The sequence below is a fragment of the Acartia tonsa genome, chromosome 13, assembly GCF_053477335.1.
Source record: "Acartia tonsa isolate MP-2025a chromosome 13, ASM5347733v1, whole genome shotgun sequence".
In the NCBI taxonomy this organism is placed as follows: Eukaryota; Metazoa; Arthropoda; class Copepoda; order Calanoida; family Acartiidae; genus Acartia; species Acartia tonsa.
In genome coordinates this window covers 8971025-8995154 of record NC_137272.1, presented here as the reverse complement: position 1 = coordinate 8995154, position 24130 = coordinate 8971025, and the positions used below count along the sequence as shown (strand labels likewise).

Sequence of the window (24130 nt, the reverse complement as noted above, 5' to 3'; positions counted from 1 at the left end):
TGTCTGAAAATTTCCAAGAGAGGGGTCACCAACCACATTTATACCAATAGATCAATGACTGCTTTTCACTTCAGACAGACAATATGTCAAATTCAGATAAAACATTTTAATCACGATTCTCACTCTAGTTGATCTCTTATGTTAGTGAATAAAAACAGGTATGTTATGCATATTAATGTAAATTGTGCAGGTGTAGGCTGTTGAAAACTATTACTGCCTAAGCTTGCTTCTAGGCCAAGTCTAAATTTAACTGATGATCATATCATATTCAAATATATATTTTAGATTAAATAAAGAATTAAAATTCTAATGTAACTGACTCCATTATGATATATTATATTCGATCTATCAAAATCTAAATCAATTTACAAAAATATAAAAGGCAGTAATTTCTCTATCCAAATAATAAAATAACTGGATGTTTGTCTTTCAGTATATAACAAGTTTATGTAAGACAGTCATTATTTTTGCATATTTCTAATAAAATTGTGTGTTAGCAATTAGTCAAATTAGCTTGTTAAGTAAAACATTTCTTAACTTCAACCAAATGTATAAATATTAATAAAATAGTCCAAATAAAGATCTGTTTGACTCAATAAGCACATGTGACAAAATGCTAGCATACAACTTTACGGAAAATATAAAAAAATGACCCTCTTTATTATTATTATATATAAAGAGAGGGGGGCGTAATGACATTTAAACTTAAACTGTGAGCAAAATGGTCTAAATATTGAGCTAGACACTTGAAACTTGGTACATAAGCCTAGTCCTATAGATACTACATATAAATGAAAAAAAAATTCAAGATTTTTTGTTTTAAGGTTAGGTAAGAAAACCCTGCGGAAATGGGATTTTTAGGCCTTTTTTGGCCTGTTTTAGTGTAATTTGATTTGAAAGCTCACTTTTAATTGTTTTTTCTTAAGTTTTTTCATTGAATAGTGTATTTCTATTCATAAGGACATTATTTAAGATGATTCAGCAAGTTTGGGACCAAAACTCAAAAAACCTATTTTTGATATATGAGAAAAAATGCACTTTACTCATGTGAGCCACCCACCTAGCCCGCTGGGGTTGGTTCTTGACTTGCTGAATCATCTGAAATAATGTCCTTGTGTAGACACAGTGTATTCAAGGGAACAGACCTAATAGAAAACAATTAAAGGTTTGTACATCAAAATAGACCAAAAAGGCCTAAAAACCCCATTTCCGCAGGGTTTTTCTTACCTAACCTAACCTGAAAATAAAAAAAAAATATTTTTTGCTATTTAGATGTAGTACCTATATGGATTAGGCTTATGTACCAAGTTTCAAGTGTCTTGCTCAATATTTAGACCATTTTGCTCACGGTTTAATTTTAAATTTCATTACGCCCATCCCCCTCATATAATTATTGTAAATAGAATCATATCTTGATAATAAATGTGTTTATTTTTGGCCCTTTTATGGCCAACTCTAATTTCCTGCAATTTCCTACACCAATTTACTTCATACTCTAAGTATTACAGCAAACAAAATAAAAGGAAAAAAGTAAATGATAAGTTTCTTTTCTATTTGATATAAGTTGTCAATTTAGGAAAGATTTTTGTCAAGAAAATGCCTTTTAGTAGGATATTTTTTCTAGGATAAAATCCCTGCAGCTAAACTGAAATCTTTCAGAACCTATAAGAATCTTGCAGATTGGAAATGAACAAAATAACCTGTCTATTTCATTTAGAATTTGCATATCAACAATAATTTGAGAAATGTTCATAAATCATGTTTTTTCCCCCAGAAGTCTCTGACTGATGTTATCTTTTTAAAAGAAAACTAGGTGCATTTTAAAGGTAGCAAGATATGCAAAATTTCATTTAAGGGATAACATATAAAATTATCAAAAATACTAAAAATCAGTGTGTGTGTGTAAATGTGTGCTACTTAGGATCTTACAAACTGTTGAATTATTAGTCCACAGTTATATGACTTCCTTATGGTTATCTCTTGTAGTATTTTTGGTTTCAATTGTCAAAAATTAATGAATGAAAATTTATAGTACCTAGAGGCTAGGGGGAGAGTCACAAAAATAGCAAAGTACAAAGAAAAAATAGTTCTCCATCAGCCTCCCACTAACATCCCTGTAGTAATGTCAGCACATGAGAGCAAAAAAACTCTGGAAAAAATGCTCCAAATTTTAACTGACATGACATGCCAACTGTGAGCTTTGTAAGAATTATTGAAAAGATTTATGCCTGACAAAATTTCAAGGAGATTAATATTTTAAATATACAACAATATGAACAGGGGGAAAGAAAAGCAGTTGGGACATAAAAAAGATAAAGATTTTAATTTGCATATTTGCTAAGCTAATTTCAAATTAGAATTGTAAGAAAAAAAATATTTTATAAACTGAAGTAGATCAAAATATGTAAGCAAATGTATCCAACAAGATCTAAAAAATAGCTGGACTAATAAAAATTAAAAACAAAGAATTGTAATTTGTGACAAGTTTTGCTTTTCTTATAGGTATTAATTATTTTAGCACTCTTTTTGTGCAATAAGTTATATCAAAATTTAATTCAATCCATGTTTTCTAGCATTCTTACTTTTAAGAAGTTATTTACTTTTTAAAAGATTATTTTTGTTCTCAAAACAAAAACAAAATTTATTTACTTTTCTTTAAAAATTGCTAAATATTCATACAAAAATCTTTACTGTCCCCAACTGCAGTGCTCAAAGAGAAGTTTTTACCAAAGTTTTGTAAAATATTTGCGCGCGAACGCCACGACAAAAGTTATAATTTTACATATTCATTTCTAAATTGTCCAAATATGACATTAGTGTTTCTGCAAATATTACAAGAAATTTTTTTTAAAAAGGCAATGTTTCATTGTGTTTAAGCTTACCTATTTAGAACTTAGTTGCATTTGATTAATTTAATGACAACAAATACATACATAAGAGATCTGAAGGGATAAGACGATGGCCGATAAATTGATGTACATCCTCAATGATGATACATAAAATTACCCCTTCTGTAGATAACAATTACTGGTTGAAACGTTAGACACTCAACCAATCAAAATATAATCAAAATTTAAGTCCCTTAAGTTGTTAAGCCAACGAATTAGAAAACGTAATTATAAAACTTTGGGGACTAGTGAAATAAACAGCCTAATGTCCCCTCCTTACCTGATTTTAAATACTGATTTATTTTAATTATTTTTTACAATATTAAAAATTAAAAATGGTAGCATAATTGTAAGCACACCTAAACAACATCGTTTGTAGTCAACTTAACTTTTTTTTAAAGCAAACATTTTCTACATTTAAGGTTGGTCAGTCTGTCTGTTCGTTCACCCGAAACGGAAAGCTCTGTACAATGCATGTTAGAATTGTTCCATCAGTTTAAAACTTGGCATGCTGATTCCTGTATTAATTAAGTATAACTTAGAAATAGTAAAGAGCTTTTTATCATATAACTGTCATAACCGCTCGAGATTTAGATTCCTAGGATGATTACAAAAAATGTCATAAATGTAAGTATGTCTATTCATAATAAGCAAAGCGTCCTATATTTAAGTTCTAGATTTATGATCAGTTTCATTAAGACTTCTTATTAACTAATTTAAATGCGTATTTTACTTATACATATGTTAATGTTCGTTTGTAAGTTGAGCTTCGCTTTAATGGATGTTGTCCTTCTTTTTTACGAGAAAAAGACATTGGGGAGATAGAGAGAAAAAAAGAGAGGAAAAGAGAGAGAAAAAGAGAGAGAGGAAATATGAGGGAAGCTTCAGGGACAAGGGATAACAAATGATAATTTTGCATAGAAAAAAAAATATTTTTATCTCTGTTCTCAGATGGTAAGTTAAGTACAACAAATACAAGTTAAAAACAAACAAATATAGAGTATTAGGGTTAACTCATTTTAAATTTTTAAGAAAAAAGACTTTCAAGTTAGGTTATGTGTACAAGAGACCCTTAGGGCCAAAGCTTCCGTTTAAAAAAAAGGAAGGTGCTAGAAGGTAATCAAGTAAATATACATTCGTTATCTGAATCGTAATCTTTGGGGTTTTTTATTAGTATCCACACTTTTTAAACAATGATTTTAATCTAAAGAAGAGATAGTTTTGTTTATCCTTATAGGGAATGTATATCAATTTATCGTCAATAGTCCTAACCCTTGAAGAGTATATGGTTTATAATACAATAGTCAAAATCAGATTCCCTCTTCCCTGAGAGATAGTTGTCTTAAAAGTCAACAAATACCGGATTCTTCCTTTTTTCTACTGATTGTAAATATTCTACATCTCCGATAGCAAGATAAGTCAAGCGTTTATCCACAGCGATCTAAAGGGATAAGACAATAGCCGATAAATTGGTGTACATCCCCAATGATAATACACAATATTACTCTTTCTGGAGATTAAAATTAGTGGTTAAAATATTTGGACTACAACCTATAAAAATACAATAAAAGTCTCAAAGTTATTAAGCCAACGAATAAGAAAACGTTATGATAAAACTTTGGGGACTAGTGTAATAAACATCCAAATGTCCTCTCCCTCCCTGGTTTATCCAGGTAAAACATAGTTAGTTAACAGAGGGAAGAAAAAAATAATAAAATTGACAAAAAAAATTAGGCAGTCGAAGCCATGTTCAGCAATATGTTCAATTTTAAACGATCCGCAGCCGTTTAATTTTTAGGCGCAGCTGTCATATAAAATAAAAAACCACGGCAATATCCAAGCTGTCTTATTAGTAACATTTTTGACCTAAAAAAGAAAATGCCAATGAAAAATCAAAAAATAAATATTGAAAGATTGTAAAATTTGAAGAAAAGTTTTATTTTAAAAGAAAATAAAATTGTATGTATGTATGTATATAGCTAGATCCATAAAAAATATCAAGAAAAATCAAAGAAGAAATCAAAATCCAAAAAAAAGTTAAGTTTCTGGCATTAAACATGATTAGGAAACAAAGGGAGGGTGGGAACATTGGATTGTTAATTACATTGGTACTCAAAGTTTTATTATCACCTTATCTTATTCTAAATAAGTTTGGGTACTGTTTTTGATTGATTAGTTCATAACCAGCAATGTTCAAAAGTTTCAACCAATGATTTAATATGCTGAAGAGGTAATCTTGTCTTCTTAAAGGAGATGAATATCAATTTATTGTCCCTTGTCTTATCACTAAATAAACTATAATCTTTAGCTTATTTCTTAGTGGAAATATAGAACTGTTCACCTTTAAATTTTATTAATTGTGCATAATATTATCTGGGATTTTAAGAGATAAGACAATGAACGAGAAATTAAAATACATCCTCAATATTGATAAACAAAGTTACCAATTTTGTAGATTAAAATCAGTGGTTGAAAAGTTAAACCTCTATTAATTCGAAACCAACAAAACAAAATTTTATAAAAGTTTTACAATTATTGAGCCATAGAATAAAACTTTGGGTACTAGTTTATTTTACAGACCAATGTCCCCTCCCTCCTTAAATATTATGCAGATTTAGGAGAAAAACTAAATGTAGCGCGCCACTCGTAAACATAAAAAGTTAACAAGGACTATAATTTTCATAGATTGAGCAGAAAAATCAGTAGTTTAATTTTAAAGAAAACATATCATGAAAAGAAGTTGGTATTATCCTCTTGGAATTTTTTTTTCAATATTGAAAATTTGAGTAACCCCCCCCCCCCCCCGACAGCGAACTATGAACTCTGGCCGCAGCGCTCGGCCCCCTTGCCTGCCTAGCCGCAGCGCCTCGGCCCCCTTGCCTGCCTAGCCGCAGCGCTCGGCTCCCTAGCCGAAAACCTAACCTAACATTAAATAGTTGTTCGTCGGTAGTCGGGGGGGGGGGGGGGGGGGGAGGTACAAAATTGAAAAAAATTGAAAAAAAAATTTCTAAGAGGATAACGCCAAGAAGTTTAGTAGCACAAACAACCAACAACTAATATTGATTTATGCATAAATAAGCGACTACGCCACTAGAGGCATCTATGGTATTTGAGGGAAAGGGGGGGAGTCGACTTACAATTTTGGAAATTTTTGGGGATTTTTTTTATGTACCTAGGCGATTTCTCTTATTAGGGTAGATGTACCCTCCCCCAAAATAGTAATAAACATTACCTGGACCATAATTTTAATACGAACATTTAACATTGCTGTCCAAAAAACCGACTATTTAGAGATTAAATGTAGTTTTGCTAGTAAAAAGAGAATAAGTAAAGCTGAACAAATATTAAAAATAAGGGAAACTAATATACTCTATGTTAGTAGGAAAATACTCTATATTTTTCAATATCTTTATGTCAATCCGCCAGTTAATAAGAACTTTATTTACTCGTTTGCTATTTTAAATAGTCAGCTTATGCTTGTGAAGATTCTCCAGACTTATGAACATATAACCTACAACTAACTTTGTCCGCCCGTCTGTTTTATGTTTAGTTGCAATGTCTGTGTTATGCTATGTATGACTGTTTCATCCTTGTTTATTTTACATATATGTAACAAAATCTATACCTGTAGAAGTATTTTAACATTTAAGCAAAATTAAATTATTTTTTTTATCTCCGAAATGGCACAGGCTAAAAAAATGGTTTTAATCTTATAATTGTACATTTTTATATTCGTAGAAGAATGGATATAATACTAAGCTAGACATAATTTTCGTATGGCTGAGAACCGGTTCTAATCCAACGGATAATAATCGGTTTCTTCGAATTAATACTTGAAAAATTATTCTTTTTCATAAAATGATTAACCACCCCCATACTTATAGGATAAGGACCTAGAAATAATATCTACACCTCCTCCATCCCCCCCCCCTCAAAAAAAAAACTACTCATATACTCATGAATCTAAAGTATAAGGCAATGGACGACAAATTATATATATCCCTAATGATGATTAACAAAATTACTTCTTTTACAGATTAACATTGATAGTTGAAAAGTTAGATCACTACTAGTTTGGAACCAACCAATCAAATTAAAACAAGTATTCAGAGTGTAACAAATAAGATATAATGATAATAAAACTTTGGGTACCATTGTCATTTGCAGTCCAAACTCCCCTCCCATCCTGTTTATTCAATTGTTGCTATTTATATTATTTTCCCCCGTTTAAAAGAACACTAGTTGTATAATATATATGTTTTAAATCCTGGACAGGCGGCGCTAAAACTCGTGGTGTGCATTCATTTTCGCATGTGTAAAACATTCTCAAAGAGGGTATTTTTTTCGCGTAATTCCGTACAATTGCGTGTATGGTTGTAGTCAAATGCTCGTATTAAGTCAAAGTGTTCTTAATTATAACCAAATGTATATATTTGAAATATTTCATAATTAAGAACAGTTTGACTTAATAAAAGCATTTGACTATAACCCAACAAAACCCAAATTACGGAATTACGTGAAAAATTTATCCTAATTTAAGCTAATTTAACGACAATTTTTACCCTGACATAACATCCACATTTATTCTACATCTATTTATAAAACGCATTGAATATGATCAGAACCCCATATTTGTCTCTACCCTCACGACCCAATGCCAACTGTTGTGTCTCTTTGCAGACGTGATTGCACACTTTGAAATTTGCAAATATGTAAAATATAGTAATTTCTTACAAAGTTGGAGTAACAATTATTTCAAATGCACAGCTCAGGAGCTCAGGAGGGGAATAAAAATGAATGCTTACCCTTTAAGGAGTATTTAAAAGGATTTTTTTTTAAATCTTTAAAATCCTTAGTCAAGCAACTAACCCTTCTATCTTATTTTAAAATAAATTTGAAAATCAAAGGGGGGATAATGTGTTTGCTCTTAACTTTAGATTAGGGTAGGTAAATTAACCCTTAACGGTCGGGGGGGGGGGCGTTGAACGCCCCCCCCCCCTCCGGTTTTTTCTATCTCATTTTCTGTGTGTGAAAGATAAAGAGCCCAAACTGCTTGACTTTTTAAGTATGGGTATGACACATAACTGAGAGTTGGAATTTTTTGAATATCTCCATCCTGGCGGGCGCAGGATGCCAGCAAACCTGGCAGGGTCACCCAGGTAAAGAGCAAAAATATTTTTTTGACTAAAACAAAGCATTTTATCATACCAAATTAATAAAAAAATCCTCTAGTAGTACATCCTTATATAAAATACAGGTGTTCAAGTCACTTTCAGGTTCCAGGTATGATCCTGCAGGTCCTGATCCTCCAGGTCTCCAGAAATCTTTAAAAGGCTCCTGTGGCCGCAATTTTTGATCTAGAGACTTCAAATTTTAAACTTAAGCTTTTCTTACATGTCTTCATAACGTATTAAAATTTCATGAAGATCCGCCGCCGTTTTCCCGCCGACTGCGGCGGCTGGCAGCTGCCAAGTACAGCTGCGGCCGCAGAAATTTATATTTTGATATTTCTAATGTAAAATTTACATAAAGATAAACATTTTCTGGAAAAAAAATTTTCTTCTAGCTTTAAAAATAAGAAAAATACAGCCGTTTGAAATTTTTAAGTAAAAAAAGACCTAAAAACAAAGGTTGTTAAATAAAAGGGTGAAGGAAGCGAAAATTGACTTAGACCTATAAAAGATCGGAAATTCATTATCAAACAGGGGACTTGCACAAAAAAATTTAGCCCTCTAGCTCTAATAGGAACTGAGATAATAAGGAGGGGCGTTGAACGCCCCCCCCCCCCCCGACCGATTAAGGTGCGGCTATGTGCCCGACTGTAAAGGGTTAAGTAAAGGGTAGCCAATCAGAAGTAAGATTTGAACAAAAAACACCACTCCCCCCCCCCCTTTTTTTTAATAGGGTGAAGAGGTTCTTTGCTTAGTAGTCACTTTAAGGGAAAGCACCAAAAACCCAGCTATTTTTATTTTATTTGTAGGGAAAACACAAACATTACCAGATTCAAAATAATAAAATCCTTTTGTAATTTACTTAGGGTAAAACATAAAATCAAGTATTATTTTTAAGGGATCTAAAGGGATAAAACAATAAACGATAAGTTAATATACAATACATCCCCAATGCTTTTACACAAAATTATCCCTTCTGTGGATTACAGTTATGGTTGAAACGTTTGGACACTCAACTTAATGAAGCAAATTCATTAAAAGCCACAAAAGTTGTTGGGTCAAAAAATAAGAAAATGTTATCTTAAAACATCGGGGACTAGACTAGTGTAATATACAGCCCATTGTCCCCTCTCTTTCCCAGATCTTTCGAAAACATTCGATATTTTAGATTGTGTAAAAAAGGGCAAAAATGAAAATAAATACAGATTGAGTGCGTCACTACTTCTTTACCCCAAAAAATACACTACACACACACATACACACACACACACACACAGACACACACACACACACACACACACACACACACACACATACACACTAAGATAAAGACGTGCACAGAGTTAGACAGACATACAGACAGACTCACAGACGTTCCCATTAAACAACAAATAGAACCAATTTAAAACTTTTTTGTTTGCCAGAAAATTAAATGGTCAAAACGTCTGTTTGTCTGACCGTCTAAAAGGCTTTATTTATTGGGCTGGTATTTTTGCAATGGTAATCTACAATCTTTAATACATTTATGCTTATTGCATATTTTTAGCTGTTTCCAAGGTACGTATTTTTACACACAAATGCGCCGACAAAATCAGATTTAGCACACTTTGTTACGATTTCCTCAAGGAGGGAGGGAACATGGGACTGTGAATTACACTGGTAACCTAAGTTTTATAACAGCGCTATCTTATTTGTTAGCTCATAAATTTTGGGTACCTATACTGAATTTTAATTGGTTGGATCAGAACTAGTATAGTCCAAAGGTTTCAACCAATTTTAATCTACGGAATTGGTAATAGTGTTTCTATCTTTTTGTCTTATCCCTAAAGAACCCTGGGACTTTCTGCAATACGAGACAAAGCAAAAGTTGGACCAGGAACATAAAATGTGAAAATCAACAAGCAAATTAATTTCCTAACAACAAAAGTACAATGATTAAACTTTTATACAATAGATCAAAAAGATATCTTAAAGGATAAATATATAACATCCCCAAAGATGATGTACCAAATTATACCCTTCTCAAGCTTAAAATTATTTGTTGAAAAGTAACAAAACAATAAAACTTGAATAGTACCCAACGTTTTTGAGCCAACTATATGGTTATACTACTTTGGGTACCAATGTAAATTGTTTTATGTCCATATCTAAATTTCAATGTTTTGAGTCAACTATATTCTCATGTTTTTTTATGAATAACCTTTCCTTTCCTAGCATTAAAGAAAAACATGTAAAATCAATTAGCAGAATTTTAGCATATCTATATTCTACAGGGTCATTCAAGAGAAATGATTTTTTTAAAAACTTAATTATGCATAGAAAATAAAACAATTATGTAAAATCCTTTATATATTTGGAAAACCTATTATGAGACATTTATGTTTCAAATAGTTGAAAATGATTATTTCAACAAATTATGTCCTAAAAACCGGTTTTTCCAAAGACCTTTTTTTCGAAGATTTATTGATTTAAAGGTTGTAAAAAATGTGCACCTTTTTTAAATTCATATTGCGCGGCTTGTGTTAATAGTAGAAAAATGTTATGCATATCGTTAGAATCGTCATAAGCTCTATTTTTTTACTACATGAAAACCTTTCCAGTGCTACGCATAGTATAGGAGCTATGAGGTAAAATGTTCCAATTTCTTAAACTTTTCAACCTTTTTCTCAAATTTTTCAACGTAGCTCCTAAACTATAAAAAGCACAAAAACGGTTCTTATATTTTCAAAAATTAGAGCTTATGACGATTCCAACGATATGCGCAACATTTTTCTACTATTAACACAAGCCAAGCAATTTGAATTTCAAAAAGGTGCACATTTTTTTACACCCTTTAAATCAATAAATCTTCGAAAAAATGGCCTTTGGAAAAACCGGTTTTTAGGACATAATTTGTTGAAATAATCATTTTCAAATATTTGAAACATAAATGTCTCATAATAGGTTTTCCAAATATATAAAGGATTTTACATAATTGTTTTATTTTCTATGCATAATTAAGTTTTTAAAAAAAATCATTTCTCTTGAATGACCCTGTATATATTTATGTTATGTGTATGTATTCAGGGATTTTAAGGGATAAGACAAGAGACGATAAATTGATGTACATCCCCAATGATAATAAACAAATCACTTCATCTGTAGATTAAACTTATTGATTGTTTTGTTCACTTCTTTTTGGAACAAACTAATTTTGAATGTATAAAAGTATCCATAGTGTCTAAGCAAATCAATGAGAACATTTTTGGCACCAGTGTAATTTACATTCCAATGTCTCCTCCCTCCCTGGTATGCATCATATATTGCAAAAAAAAGCAGGTTTACTGTAAGGTTTTAAACTTAAAGGATGAGTACATTACAAGGCCTTGTCTACTTTAACGTAAAAAGAGATATTATGCCTGTAAAAAAAACATAAGATCTCGCTAGCTAAACAACTGGTTAATTGTTGGTATTGCTCCTCCCCATTTTTCAGTACTTATCTGTAATTAATAAAGTTGAGAAGCCAGAAGTTTAAACATCGTAGCAAAAACCTCGGATAAAGCACATCCAAGACTTTGATTGCACGACTTTTTTTCAAGTTAATCAATTTTACCCTATCAATCACATAAAGAGATTGATCTAGCAGCAGTAGTTACGATTGACAGACGAATTGACCAAGTGACATGACAGACGGTTAGGCAGAAGGGCATTTGTATATGGTAAGGCGAAGGAGGTCAGGAAAATTGCCCAAAACCACCTTAAGCCAACCAGAACAGATATTTCAGTCTAAAAAATATTACTACCTATTTTAGGATTTCTTTTAATTTTCAACTTTTAAGAATCTTGTCTCAGGCTTTAAAGGTAGTTTTACTTAATTCGTTTAAACAGCCAAGGACGTACAGCTTTAGCAGTGATGTCATTAATTCAGGGATCTTAAGGGATAAGACAATGGAGATGAATTGATAAATATCCCCAATAAAATACAACATAATATCACTGTATATCCATACTATTGAAAACTTCTGAAACCAACCAATTAAAACCAAAGTTTTAAAGATAACGATTAATATAAAGTACTAGAGATGGGTTCTGATAAAAAGAATGCCGCGTTTTTTCGATTCGAAAAATTGAAACAGAGTATACAACTATTTATTTAATTATTTCGCTTTTGTTGGTACGGCCTTCATAGAAGAAAAACAAATTATCTTCAATCCATTTTTGCTGCATATTAATTAATAGTAACATCTTTTTAGAGCTGTATTAGATATTATACAAATGGCTAAAATAATAATTTAAAATTTTGAATTCTTAAGTTGTATACTCTGTTAAAATCGTACGGGGCATTGATCTTCAAGATCAAGTAAAATTTTTAACAGAGTATACAACTTAGGAATTCAAAATTTTAAAATTATTATTTTAGCCATTTGTATAATGTCTAATACAGATCTAAAAGATGCATTAATAAACTCTGTGTTGAAATCCCATCGTCTTTGATCAATCAATCAATGTCTAAAAAATGTCGAAAAAACGCGGTATTTTTAAAACCCCATCTCAGAGATGGGTTCTCATAAAAAGAATGCCGCATTTTTTCGATTCGCGAAATTTAAACAGAGTATACAACTATTTATTTAATTATTTCGCTTTTGATGGTACGGCCTTCATAGAAGAAAAACAAATTATCTTCAATCCATTTTTGCTACATATTAATTAATGCATCTTTTTAGACATTATACAAATAGATAAAATTATAATTTAAAATTTCGAATTCTTAAGTTGTATACTCTGTTGATTGATATCGTCTTCGTTCAATCAATCAATGTCTAAAAAATGTCGAAAAAACGCGGTATTCTTGACTCAAAAACCCATCTCGGTGTAATTTACAGTCCAATGAACCCTTAATCCCTCCTGTTTATTCTACCGATTTTTGAAAATAAAATAAAATTATCACACCTGATTGTTATAGTAGATGGGAGCTGCAATTCCATTGCTCATCTGTCCATAGTTACCACCTAAAACAAGTAACAATATATCCATATTATATAATTCCATTGTTCATCTGTCCATAGTTACCACCTAAAACAAGTAACAATATATCCATATTATATAATTCCATTGCTTATCTGTCCATAGTTACCACCTAAAACAAGTAACAATGTATCCATATTATATAATTCCATTGTTCATCTGTCCATAGTTACCACCTAAAACAAGTAACAATATATCCATATTATATAATTCCATTGCTCATCTGTCCATAGTTACCACCTAAAACAAGTAACATTATATCCTTGGAAGTTTAAGAAATAAATATCAGTGATCTAAGGGATAAGATAATGGCCAATAAATTTATGTACATCCCCGAAGATGACATACAAAATTAGTCCTACTGTAGATGAATTTCGTTGTTGAAAAGTTGGAACACTTAACTTGATTAATAAACCAACCAATCAAAATTCAGTTAAGTCCCCAAATTTGTTTTACCAATAACGAATAAGAAAAAGTTATTGTAAAACTTTGGGGACTCGTGTAATAAACAGCGCATTGTCCCTTCTCTCTCCGAATAAATATATATATTAGAAAAAGTTCCCTAATTATTAAATTGGACCAATAAGAACACAGTATAGGAACAACTCGGTCATAGTATTGGTTAGAAACGTGTACACATCTGCTAGAAATTTATTTCTAAGTTTTGTGGCTGACGGTTCATCTAAGGGTAATAAATCTATTTTCTAGTGGAACAGAGATGAGGGTAGGTGGTTGGAGTCTTTTCACAGCTTTACAAAAATTCAGGGATCTTAAGGGATAAGACAAAAAACGATAAATTTTGTAGATCTCTAATGATTATAAATCAAATTACCCCTTTTAAAATTAAATTGTAAGTGGAAGGGTTAGTGGTTGGAACCAGACAATCAAATTTCGATTAAAGTACCTATTGTAAGATATTATGGTTATAAAACTTTGGGTACCATTATTATTTACAGTCCAATGTCCCCTACATCCCATCAAAGATGCGATTATCTGATATGTGAGAAAGAAAAGAATAAAGAGCATAATTATGTTTACCGTCAGGACCACTTATAGAGGAGCTTCGCTACTAAAAATGACCGTTTTTAAGTTGAAGCAGGTCATGAGATACAATTTATTACTAGGGGAAAATTTATCTCAAATTTCACCAAATTTTAAGGTGAACAAAAAGAATTTTAAGTGTACAAAGTGTAAATATTGTTTTTGCTTAAAAAATTTTTAGGATAAAATAAAACTATTTTTTTAAAATCTTTCATTGTGATTTTTTATTGAAATATATCATACTATGTGTCAGATATTAATGTTCAATAACAGTAATGTTTGAATGAAATTATTATTCAACTTTGACGTAGATACTGTTATCAACATTTGGAAGAATATGATAACCATATCCTTAAAATATCGATAAACAGACATATACGACATTCTTTAAATCATGAATGTAGTCGACACAAATAATTTCTTTACGTTGGGATAAGCTAACTACCCCCCTCCCCCCCCCCACCGCAATCCTTTACCTTCCTAAAAATAGCAATAGTATTTTATGTAAATTATGATTTTCCTTTGCAAAAAAATGTACAGAATTTTTAGTGCCTTCACAACAAGTATCCTGTTTAGCATTGAAAACAACCCCACTCCTTTATTTTTAAAATAAATACTAGTGTACAAAGTAGTAATCCTATTTGTCTGTAGCAAAGGATCTCGCTAACCGCTGAACCAATATGGATCAACTTTACAATAAAGCTTCTTATAGGTTTTGAGATGGTTTTAGGCTATTTTGTCTGCAATTCCATATCCCTTTGAATATAGAGCCCCTAGTTGAAAATAAAAGAGTAAAGGGTATTTTTCGTTTGTTTGTTACTTAAGTTCAGGTTAGTTAAAGTTATATTTAATGCTGAGAAGCCCTGCTGGATTCAGGCATCGTGGCTTCAAGGCATACAAAAAAAACTACCCTCCCTTTTCTTCAATTTATTCAAAAATAAAAGGGGGGCCGGGGGGGGGGGGGGGGGCAGTGCTCAATTGGCACTTAGTGTGAAAGCTCCAATTTTTTGGGTAAAAATCTAAAAAAAAATGTTCTAACGTAAAATTAGGACAATGTCGCAATTCTTTTTGACAGACTTGCGTTTGCAGCATTTGTAAACAACGTAAAACGCGACCAGCAGACGTCATTCCAAGCAAAAAGTATTCTTACAAAAAAAATATATATATATATAGTTAATTTGCCGATTTATAGCGACTATTAGCTTGACCTCCTAAAATTTAATAAATATTCAGGGAGGGTGGGGGAATTTAAACTATACTATTATCCAAAGTTTTATAAACATGTTTTCTTACTATTTGGCTTGAAAACTTGCTTGCAGCATATAAACTTTTCAACGGATAATTTCTGTACACAAAAGGGCTAATTTTGTATTTATCGTGCATTGTCTCATCCCCTAAGGTCCCTGAAACTATCCTTATCATTAATTTGTTGTAATGAAAAAACACCTACACGGCGTACTGCACTGTACATACATAGAAGCAAGCACGCCTGTTACGGAACATAGAAAGTAAAATACGCGTAACCATGGAAAGAGTTATTATAGGGGTGTCAAAAATAGAGAGCCAGTAGCTGTAACCAACAACTAGTTGCACTGTTTTGGGCTAAGACATTCACCCTACTATTACTATTAATATCATGCAACGGACATAGCAATAGTAGACACAAATTTTAACAGATTTAGTTATGACGCAGTTTAGGTTGAGATTAGAAACCCAACACCTTCCCAACGACGAGCGAATACGCTACTTGTCAAGATACAGTCTCTGTTATCTATATCTTTTAGCTTTATTCTGTATAGTAACCTAGTGTCTCCCATTCTATCCCCCCCCCCTCCCCCACCTTCATTTTTTCTGTCGTAAAAATATTTCACATCTTGATTTAAACAGATATACTACTGAAAAATCTTAGCTAAAAATAATTTTTTTGCGCAAATTTTATATTGAAATAAATGAAAAGGCGAAAAGCGAAACTACTCTATATTTCTTTTTGTATGTCCATCTGTAGCCAGCCATCTATTACATTATGAGGGAAATGCACAGAAACACCTCCCCCCACCCTATATTTTCAAGTCTAAATTACCTTGTTTCGAATCATACTCCAAGTTTTCTTGATAACTGATAACCTAAGGAAAACATATATTTAATGTCATTTTTAAACATAAGTGGGTCTTATAAAAAGTTAATTCGCAGAATAACTCCCAACTCCCTCAAAAAAAAAATATCCTTAAAACCTGTGAGACACCCCCCCCCCTCCCGCCAAAAATAGGGGGGTTAACAATGACTACCCCCTCTATATAAATTTTACCACCAGGGTAAACATTTTGGAGAGGGATGGTTTTTTACTGCCCCCCCCCCACAGTAGGATTTTTGGTCATTTTTTAAATTTTCTCAAATTTGAGTTAAATGTCCCAAAGGCTAGTATTACCATTCAAAAGTTGCCATACCACAGATTTTTTTATATACTACAAAATTAGGCAAAATACAGCCGTTTTGCTGAACGTGGTCAAAGGAATATTTTTAAAAAGTGAATTTTTTCATTAAAATCATCATACATTGCTTTTCCTACTTTTTCCTAGAATAAATTGGTGTAAAAATCTGATTAAATGATATGTAACAATATTTCATTGATATAGACAGATGTTTCTACTTCAAAATGCCAAGAAAAATAAGAAAAGTTGTCATAAATCTGTAATTTAAAATCTAAGAACACCTCAAATTGCATCTTAAAATAACATGTATTTTTTACGTTTAAAGGTTTTTCTAACTTGGGGCTACGAGGTGCCAAAAGTTATTTAGGCCCTGATTAAATTCAAGTATTCACAATTCAAGATCAGTTCATAACTTTTGGCACCTCGTAGCCCCAAAATGGTAAATTAGCTTTAAAAATGGACTATTCTTAATCTTATTTATATATATCAAGTGCTATTATAAAGTCAAAATACCATCTTTTGAAAGCGTTTAATATAATATATATATTTTACTAGAGGCTGCATCCCTATCAATTAATGGCTCTGTATTATAATAGTGAGATGAGGTTTAAAAAATACCTTTAAACCTTCCTAGGACATATGTAAATCTTTCTTAAAATGAAGAACTCAATCAGTTAGGTAGTTATTGAAATTTTAAGCTTAAGACTTAAAAACTTACTACTTTATATAATAAGATATAAACCTATTTTTAGCACAACTAATCTATAAATCATAATGTCCGTATGTCTGTAAATCTGTCCATTTGTACGCAAGAAATGTTATTGGCGGAAACATGAATTTCTCAGTAGCTATTCAAGAGACATCTGAAAATGAATGTGAATAATATATTCCCTACACTAATGAGCAGCCAGTTTATAATAATATTAGTCTGTCAGTCTATTGTTAATTCTCTGACAGACAATTGATTTGTATTTTAAAAATTTCATTTACTCGGCTGTTATTTTAAATAAACAGCTGATTTTTATATAATAATAATTTTCCTCATATCTATATCTTGATTGGTACGTCAGTATGTCTATAATGCTCTAGCGGTCATCTTTCATAAAATGGCTTGACAATTAGATAAAATTTTTGTGCTAGTCTTAATAAGAGTTTAGGTTTAGAATTATTTTTATATGATACTTTTTGGAGCCAAGCTCAATATACATACATGAAGGTCATGCTGCCTGCCTATCTGAAATTGTTATGGTATACATGGTTTCTAAGCCTGACAATTTAGCTTTTTTCTACATTTTTTGTCCGTCTGTTCTTATATAACTCTGTGTAAAATATTTAATTATATTAAAGGTAAAATTTTCAACTATCAAGTGCTATTGGTCTCTAAATGTAATGGAATTGATCTTATAATCTACTTTCATTTACTCTATCACCTCAATGTTCGTCCAACTTTTTATATTCTTAACATTTAAAAGATTTGAAAAATTTTAAAAGTTTATAATATAACAAGAATGACAATATCCATAAGTAGCGAAGCACAAAAAAATTGGAATATACAAACGGGCAAAATGGGGTGGTGGAGCAGTTGTTCAGTTGTCAGTCATAACAAAAGAGAGAGAGAGAGAGAGAGATTATAGAAAAACTCAAAAAAGATCACAAAACCTCTAAAAAATGAGACTTATGTCTTTTGAAGAATGACCGACAGATAAATGGACAAAATAATGTATAGAAATCTTCACTACAGTGGTGAAAATCACATTTCTTCTATGGCGTTACGGACTGATATGTTATATTTTTTAAGATGTTTAAAAAGTCATAGGGTAAGGGGGGGGAAATTTCGGTTTTTTTCGTTTTTTTTTGAAAAAAAAATGGGGTAAATATTAATATTTTCAAATGAAACCAAGACCAGTAGAAAGCTTACGGAAAGGACTATCAGGTCCTAAAAGGACATTATCCTAGGACTTTTAGAAGTTGGCCGAAATTGACCGCAAAAAAGTTACCGATATTTCCCCACCACCCGGGGAAATATCGGTAATTTTTTTCAACCTAAAAAAAATCTATGAAAAACGGCCAAACGGCCAGTCGAACATAAATAATCATAATTAGTATAGGTTATAGGGATTATCCACAAAAAGTTTCATAATGATCGGACTATTCCTTCTATGTTAAAAATGAATTTTTTTTAAAGACGCGAATTTTCGATTTTTTTTTTCGAAAATTTTTTTTTAAAAAACTTAAAATTAATATAAGAAAAAAACGTATTTTATTACTTTTTAGGCCTGATCCTAAAAAAGCACACATTGAACTATAGATTTAGCCCAAAAAACATGAAAATTGATTAAAAATTGACCTCAAAAATTGAATTTGAAGCAAAAGTGTCATCTTTGCAAAAAATCTTGACTACATTTTAACCTTAAAAAAATCGATGAAAAAAGGCCAAACGACCAAACAAGCGTAATAAATCATAATTAGTATAGGTTATTGGGATTAAGATCGGACTATTCCTCCTATGTCAAAAATATTTTTTTTTCAAAGGACCAGAAATTTTGATTTTTTCCTCGCAAAATTTTGATTCAAAAAATAAAATTAATTTTTTTTTGTTTTTTATCTGTTCTATTCATTTTTAGGCCTAATTCTTAAAAAGTCCATATGGATTAATAGATTTGACAAAAGAAAACATGAAAACATGACCTTAAAAGTTGAATTTTAATTTCTTTTGAAATTACCGATTTTTCCCCCGGCGCCAACTTTGGTCATTTTTGAAAAAAATATTAACCCGATTTTAAAGCTCTCAACGGATTTGGAAAAAGCGGGCAATTTCTAGTTCAAAAAGTTTTTCTGATCAGCTCTAAGTCTTACCAATTTTTGTGTAGGTCGATCTTTACACACCTACTAAAAATTTTTTGGAAAAAAACAATTTTTCGTCCGACTTTGAGACCCAATAAGTACCCTTAATATTCATCTCACAAAAATTCATTTGATACTTTTTTGTAGGCAATTTAATAAGGAACAAATTTGCTTTTATGTTTTTTTCTGTCATTTGAAAGGAACATGGAGAAAAAGGTCATTTAATGAAGGTAGGTCGAAATTACCGAGAATAGCCCCTTACCGAAACTTCCCCCCCCTTACCCTATATATGTATAAAAAAAACGTTAGGTAGAAATCATAATAATATATGTACATAAGCTATAATACTTTTTGTTATTGATAATATGATCTAGAACAACACTCTTAGATATCCTATAGTATAATCTAAAGTTTTTTTGTCTGAAGCTTAAGATCTCAATAAATACTGAAATTAGGTTCTCTAAATTAGTACCGTGTTGGTTTTATGCTATTTCATTTTTAGATTTAAGACTTTAGGGTATTTTTCTAGCCCTTCTCTGTCTCTTTTAATACAAAGTCCCTTGACTCCAGGGGCGCAGCCACTAGCACTTAATTTAAAGTAGATTCATTTGATTTGAAGAATATTCTTACTATAAACACCATGAATTAAAATCAGTTTATCGATTTGAGAACGTAAGTAAAATCATAAACAACATCACCTATTTTTTTCTATTTTCATGGCATAATAGGGCTCGGCAGCCTGTATGCCTCAGGAAAACCCTTTACAATTTTAAAAATCAACTGAAAGTTTAAACTTGACCCAACTTGGCATTCCCTCTTATAAAGAAATTTTTTTAAAACATCAAAATGGATCTAAATTTGTGGCTTAGACACGGCTGACGCGCGGTTGCCGAGCCCTGTATGATATTGTTGAAAAACTATGTATATTAATCGTAATCACCTTAATAAGACCTAAAAGTTATAATAAGTTATAATTAAGGTATAAGTCAGAACTAAAAAACTTTTCTCTCCAAAATGAATTAAATTAGAAATTTTGAATTTTTAACCATTTGAGTAGGTTAGTTCTGGGGACATTTTCTTATCCAGAATCACAATAATATGTGCATAATATGTTATATTATACAAGCCATTAACTGTTTGTGATAGGTTTTAACTTTATTTTCATTTAATATAAGCTTTTGTTGGCATTTGTGACTGGTAAAGTTAAAAAATCCCCAAAACCGCCAAAAATTCCACTGTGCCCCCCCCCCGGGGCCCCCCTCTATTGAGATTTTCCTCATCTCCCACTTAACAAAAAAAAGAAAAGTATTAGTTCATCCACAAGTTAGTTAGTTAGGTACAAACTTTTTATCATCAAAATAAATTCAAACAAGAAACATAAGTTATTAACTTTAAATTTCCTTCTTTATAAATTGCGCTAAAATAAACCAGTCACATGATCCCTTTTCATAATTCATCCAATAACACGCCAGCCAGGTAAAATGAAGACATGTGATTGGTTCATTTTGACGGCAAACTGAGAAAATCAAATTTATTTACCTGGGGGACGACAGCTTCCCGCCCTGTCTGTCCAACAAGAGGATCTACATTACTTTGCGAATTGTCCTGCAAATTTTGTTTTTGGGTTAGTTTTTTAGTAATTAAAACAAGGATGACAACATAAATAAGAAGCAAAGCACAACAAATTGATGGGCTAACTACGGACAAAAAGAGCAGATTTTTTTGTCATAATCAAAAATATATATTTTTTAAATAACTTTTGATTTGTTGTATGTTTGAATATTTATATTTAGGCATCATAAATGACAGACTGACATACCCAGTAGATATGTGCTAGTTGCTCATTAGTACAGGAAATCTTCACTAAAACGGGCGTCTATCTTGAATAGAAGAGAAGAAAATAGTATTCCCAATAGAATTTCTTACTGATTGACAGACAATTGAGGTGATTATTGAGTACCTTTACTACTTTACAATAGCAAATAAATACGAGGAGGTAAATCCCTAAATTTGGGTACCAGTGTAATTTACAGTCATATGTCCTATGATAAAAAAACAAAAGGTACTTTATCTCATAAAACTCATATTGTTAAGTTAAAGGAAAATTTTAATAAATCTTTAAGAATAACAAATACTTAACATAAAAAACCTTATTAAAAAGTTATAAAACAATATTTTATATCTTTATATTTGTAACTAAAGTTATTGGATCTAAATCTTTTCTACGTATAAATTGAAACAGTATGTAAGAACTGTCAGGGAGGAAGAAGACATTTAGCTTTTTATCACACTAGTCCCCGAAGTTTTGGCTTAACAACTTTAGGATTTGAATTTTGATTGGTTATTTCATTAAGTTTCTAAACGTTTCAAACACTAATAGTAATCTCCAGAAGGGGTAAATTTGTGTATCATCATTGGGGATGAACATCAATTTATCGTCCATTGTCTTATCCCTTTAGATCCCTGAAGAGTGAAGAACCGTCCTCTGCATTGTAAACTTTTCTATGAAAGTAGGAACGTAAAAGCAACTCTATACCAGAAAGTTCATAGGTCCATTAAGCTTTTTTGACACCAAATTTGTATGCGATTTATATTAAATGTTGATTCCTAGGAAAACAACGGACAATTTTATAATCCTGGCATCTCCATAATTACATCGCAAACCATTTGTTTGTCTATTAGTTAAATTTGTTGAGGTTTGTTTGTATTGATGTTTTCATCCTTGTTTTCATTTGTGACAAAAAGTATACAATTTATCATTTATCTAGAGACAAAAGAAATTAATGAAGAAAGTGAGCAAAAACTCATCAAAAGCTTTGGTGATTTTCCCAGAAGGGCCAAGTCGAGTATAGAAAACCCCTACCCCTTACTCTTCTCTATAAATTTAAATAGATCTACAGTATAGATGTATATACAGACAACTACCTCCCTTCCTTTTTCAAATACCTCTTTCGTCTGCTTCTAAAATATTATCTGCTACTTGTCTGTGTTAATATAAGAGACACTATTGGTTGATTTTCAATGACCCACTAGAAACGTTGCACAAGGCGGTTGCGATGGGGAGATTCAGTAATTTAACCCTTTCTCCCTCTAGTGTTTTACTCTAATACTTGAAATATGGTTAATATTCCTCATATTTATGTTTGTGATTTACTTTTTTATATAATATTATTGAAAGTTAGTTTTTGTTATAACAAATAGTTAATTTCTTTAGTGTCAATTAGTTTGTCAATTTACAATGTTATAGAAAAGCAAAAATCAAAAACAAAATGTTACATAAAATGTTTCTAATTAGTGTGAGTAGTTATTTTTATCACGTCTATATTACTTAAGGGATCTTAAGGGATAAGACAATGTGCGATAAATTGATGTTCACCCCTTCGTCCTCAAATATGATGAACAATATTACCCCTTATTTTGATTAAAATTATTTGATAAAATGATAGGACACTTTTATTTCGTAAAGCACAATCAGAATTTAATAACCAAAGTTTATAGGCCAATAAATGACAGAACGAGTTTATAAAATTTGAGGACAAGTATAATTTACAGTCCCTTTCTCCCTACAGATTAAATATATTGTATAAGAAGCACGGATAAAGCACCTGAAAAAACTACTACTCATCCCAAGTAAAATTCCTATTCGATATTCTTTTCCAAAATACAAAATCTAAAAGTTTTCATCGACAACACAAGATTATAAAAATCATATATTGCCTTATAACAATTAATTTGGATACTAGAAAATTCAACGGCAAAGTGATCTTTAGGTGCAATATCTCTTGTACACTCGTTCTACAGAGTGTTTCAATAGAATAAGATTAAAAAAAAGTTTCTATTATGTTGGAGGAGGGAGGGGGGGGGGGGTTATAAAATAAATTTCTTTAAGCATTTCCTCCAGTAATTTTAAAGTATACAGATGGGGGTAGGGAGAAAACATTAGACTCTAAATTACTCATATTGTTTTCAATCAAATATCTTAATCTATAGAAGAGGATTTTTGTTTATCAGAATTGAGATGTTACTCATTGTATCAACCATTGTCTTATCCCTTAAGATTCATAATGAGGAGGAAGGTTAATTTTACGTTTATTGTCCGAACCCTCACTTAACCCCTGTTCATAAGTTACTTACATAATTTTTTCTAGCGGCAGCGTAGGGATTATGCTTCTCTTTCTCATCCTAATAATACACACAACTTAGTCAGGGATGTGGGGTGTGGCAACTCAAGAAATATGGATAAAAAAGCAGAGAGAGAGAGGGGACAATGGGCTGTTTGTTGCCATAGCCCCCAAAAATTGTATAACAAAGATTTCTTATTCGTTGGCTTTACAACTTTGGGGACTTTTAATAAATAATGATTGGTTGGTTTGTTAAGTTGAGTGTTAAATCGTTTCAACCACTAATTTTAATCTACAGAAGGGGTAATTCTGTGTGTTATTATTGGGGATGTAATTCAATTTGTCAGTAATTGTCTTATCCCTTTAGAACCCTGATAAAAAAGTAAAAATTTGCCAGTCGTCATTCTGGTGCTTCCCTGTAAAATACTTAATGAGCACTGAAATCCCCTCCCCACTTATTTTTATATAATTTTGAAAATGGGGGTGTAATTTCTTTTCCTATGCATAATTTATGAAGGACGGGGGCCTAACCCTGCAGGGCCTTTACTTACGGCGCCTTAACCTGCCCTGAACTAATAAACTAATTAACTAAATACTCTCCCCATCCCATATTTCATTTTTATTCAAAGAAT

The 24130-nt window shown here is 31.4% G+C and overlaps 1 protein-coding gene across 4 annotated transcripts in view; it reads right to left on the bottom strand.

The window, feature by feature from the left end:
* Window positions 1-24130, bottom strand: part of LOC145304626 (hexosaminidase D) — an 88682-nt gene that overhangs the window by 51695 nt on the left and 12857 nt on the right. The window contains exons 5-8 of one of the 4 annotated variants that reach the window (XM_080146548.1): window positions 23512-23559; window positions 20917-20982; window positions 16185-16227; window positions 12989-13047 (exon numbers count right to left, since the gene is read on the bottom strand). In XM_080146548.1, coding sequence (XP_080002674.1) covers window positions 12989-13047; window positions 16185-16227; window positions 20917-20982; window positions 23512-23559 — 216 coding nt within the window. The remainder of the gene's footprint in view (window positions 1-12988; window positions 13048-16184; window positions 16228-20916; window positions 20983-23511; window positions 23560-24130) is intronic. The other 3 variants (XM_080146550.1, XM_080146549.1, XM_080146551.1) reach the window with 3 other exon arrangements.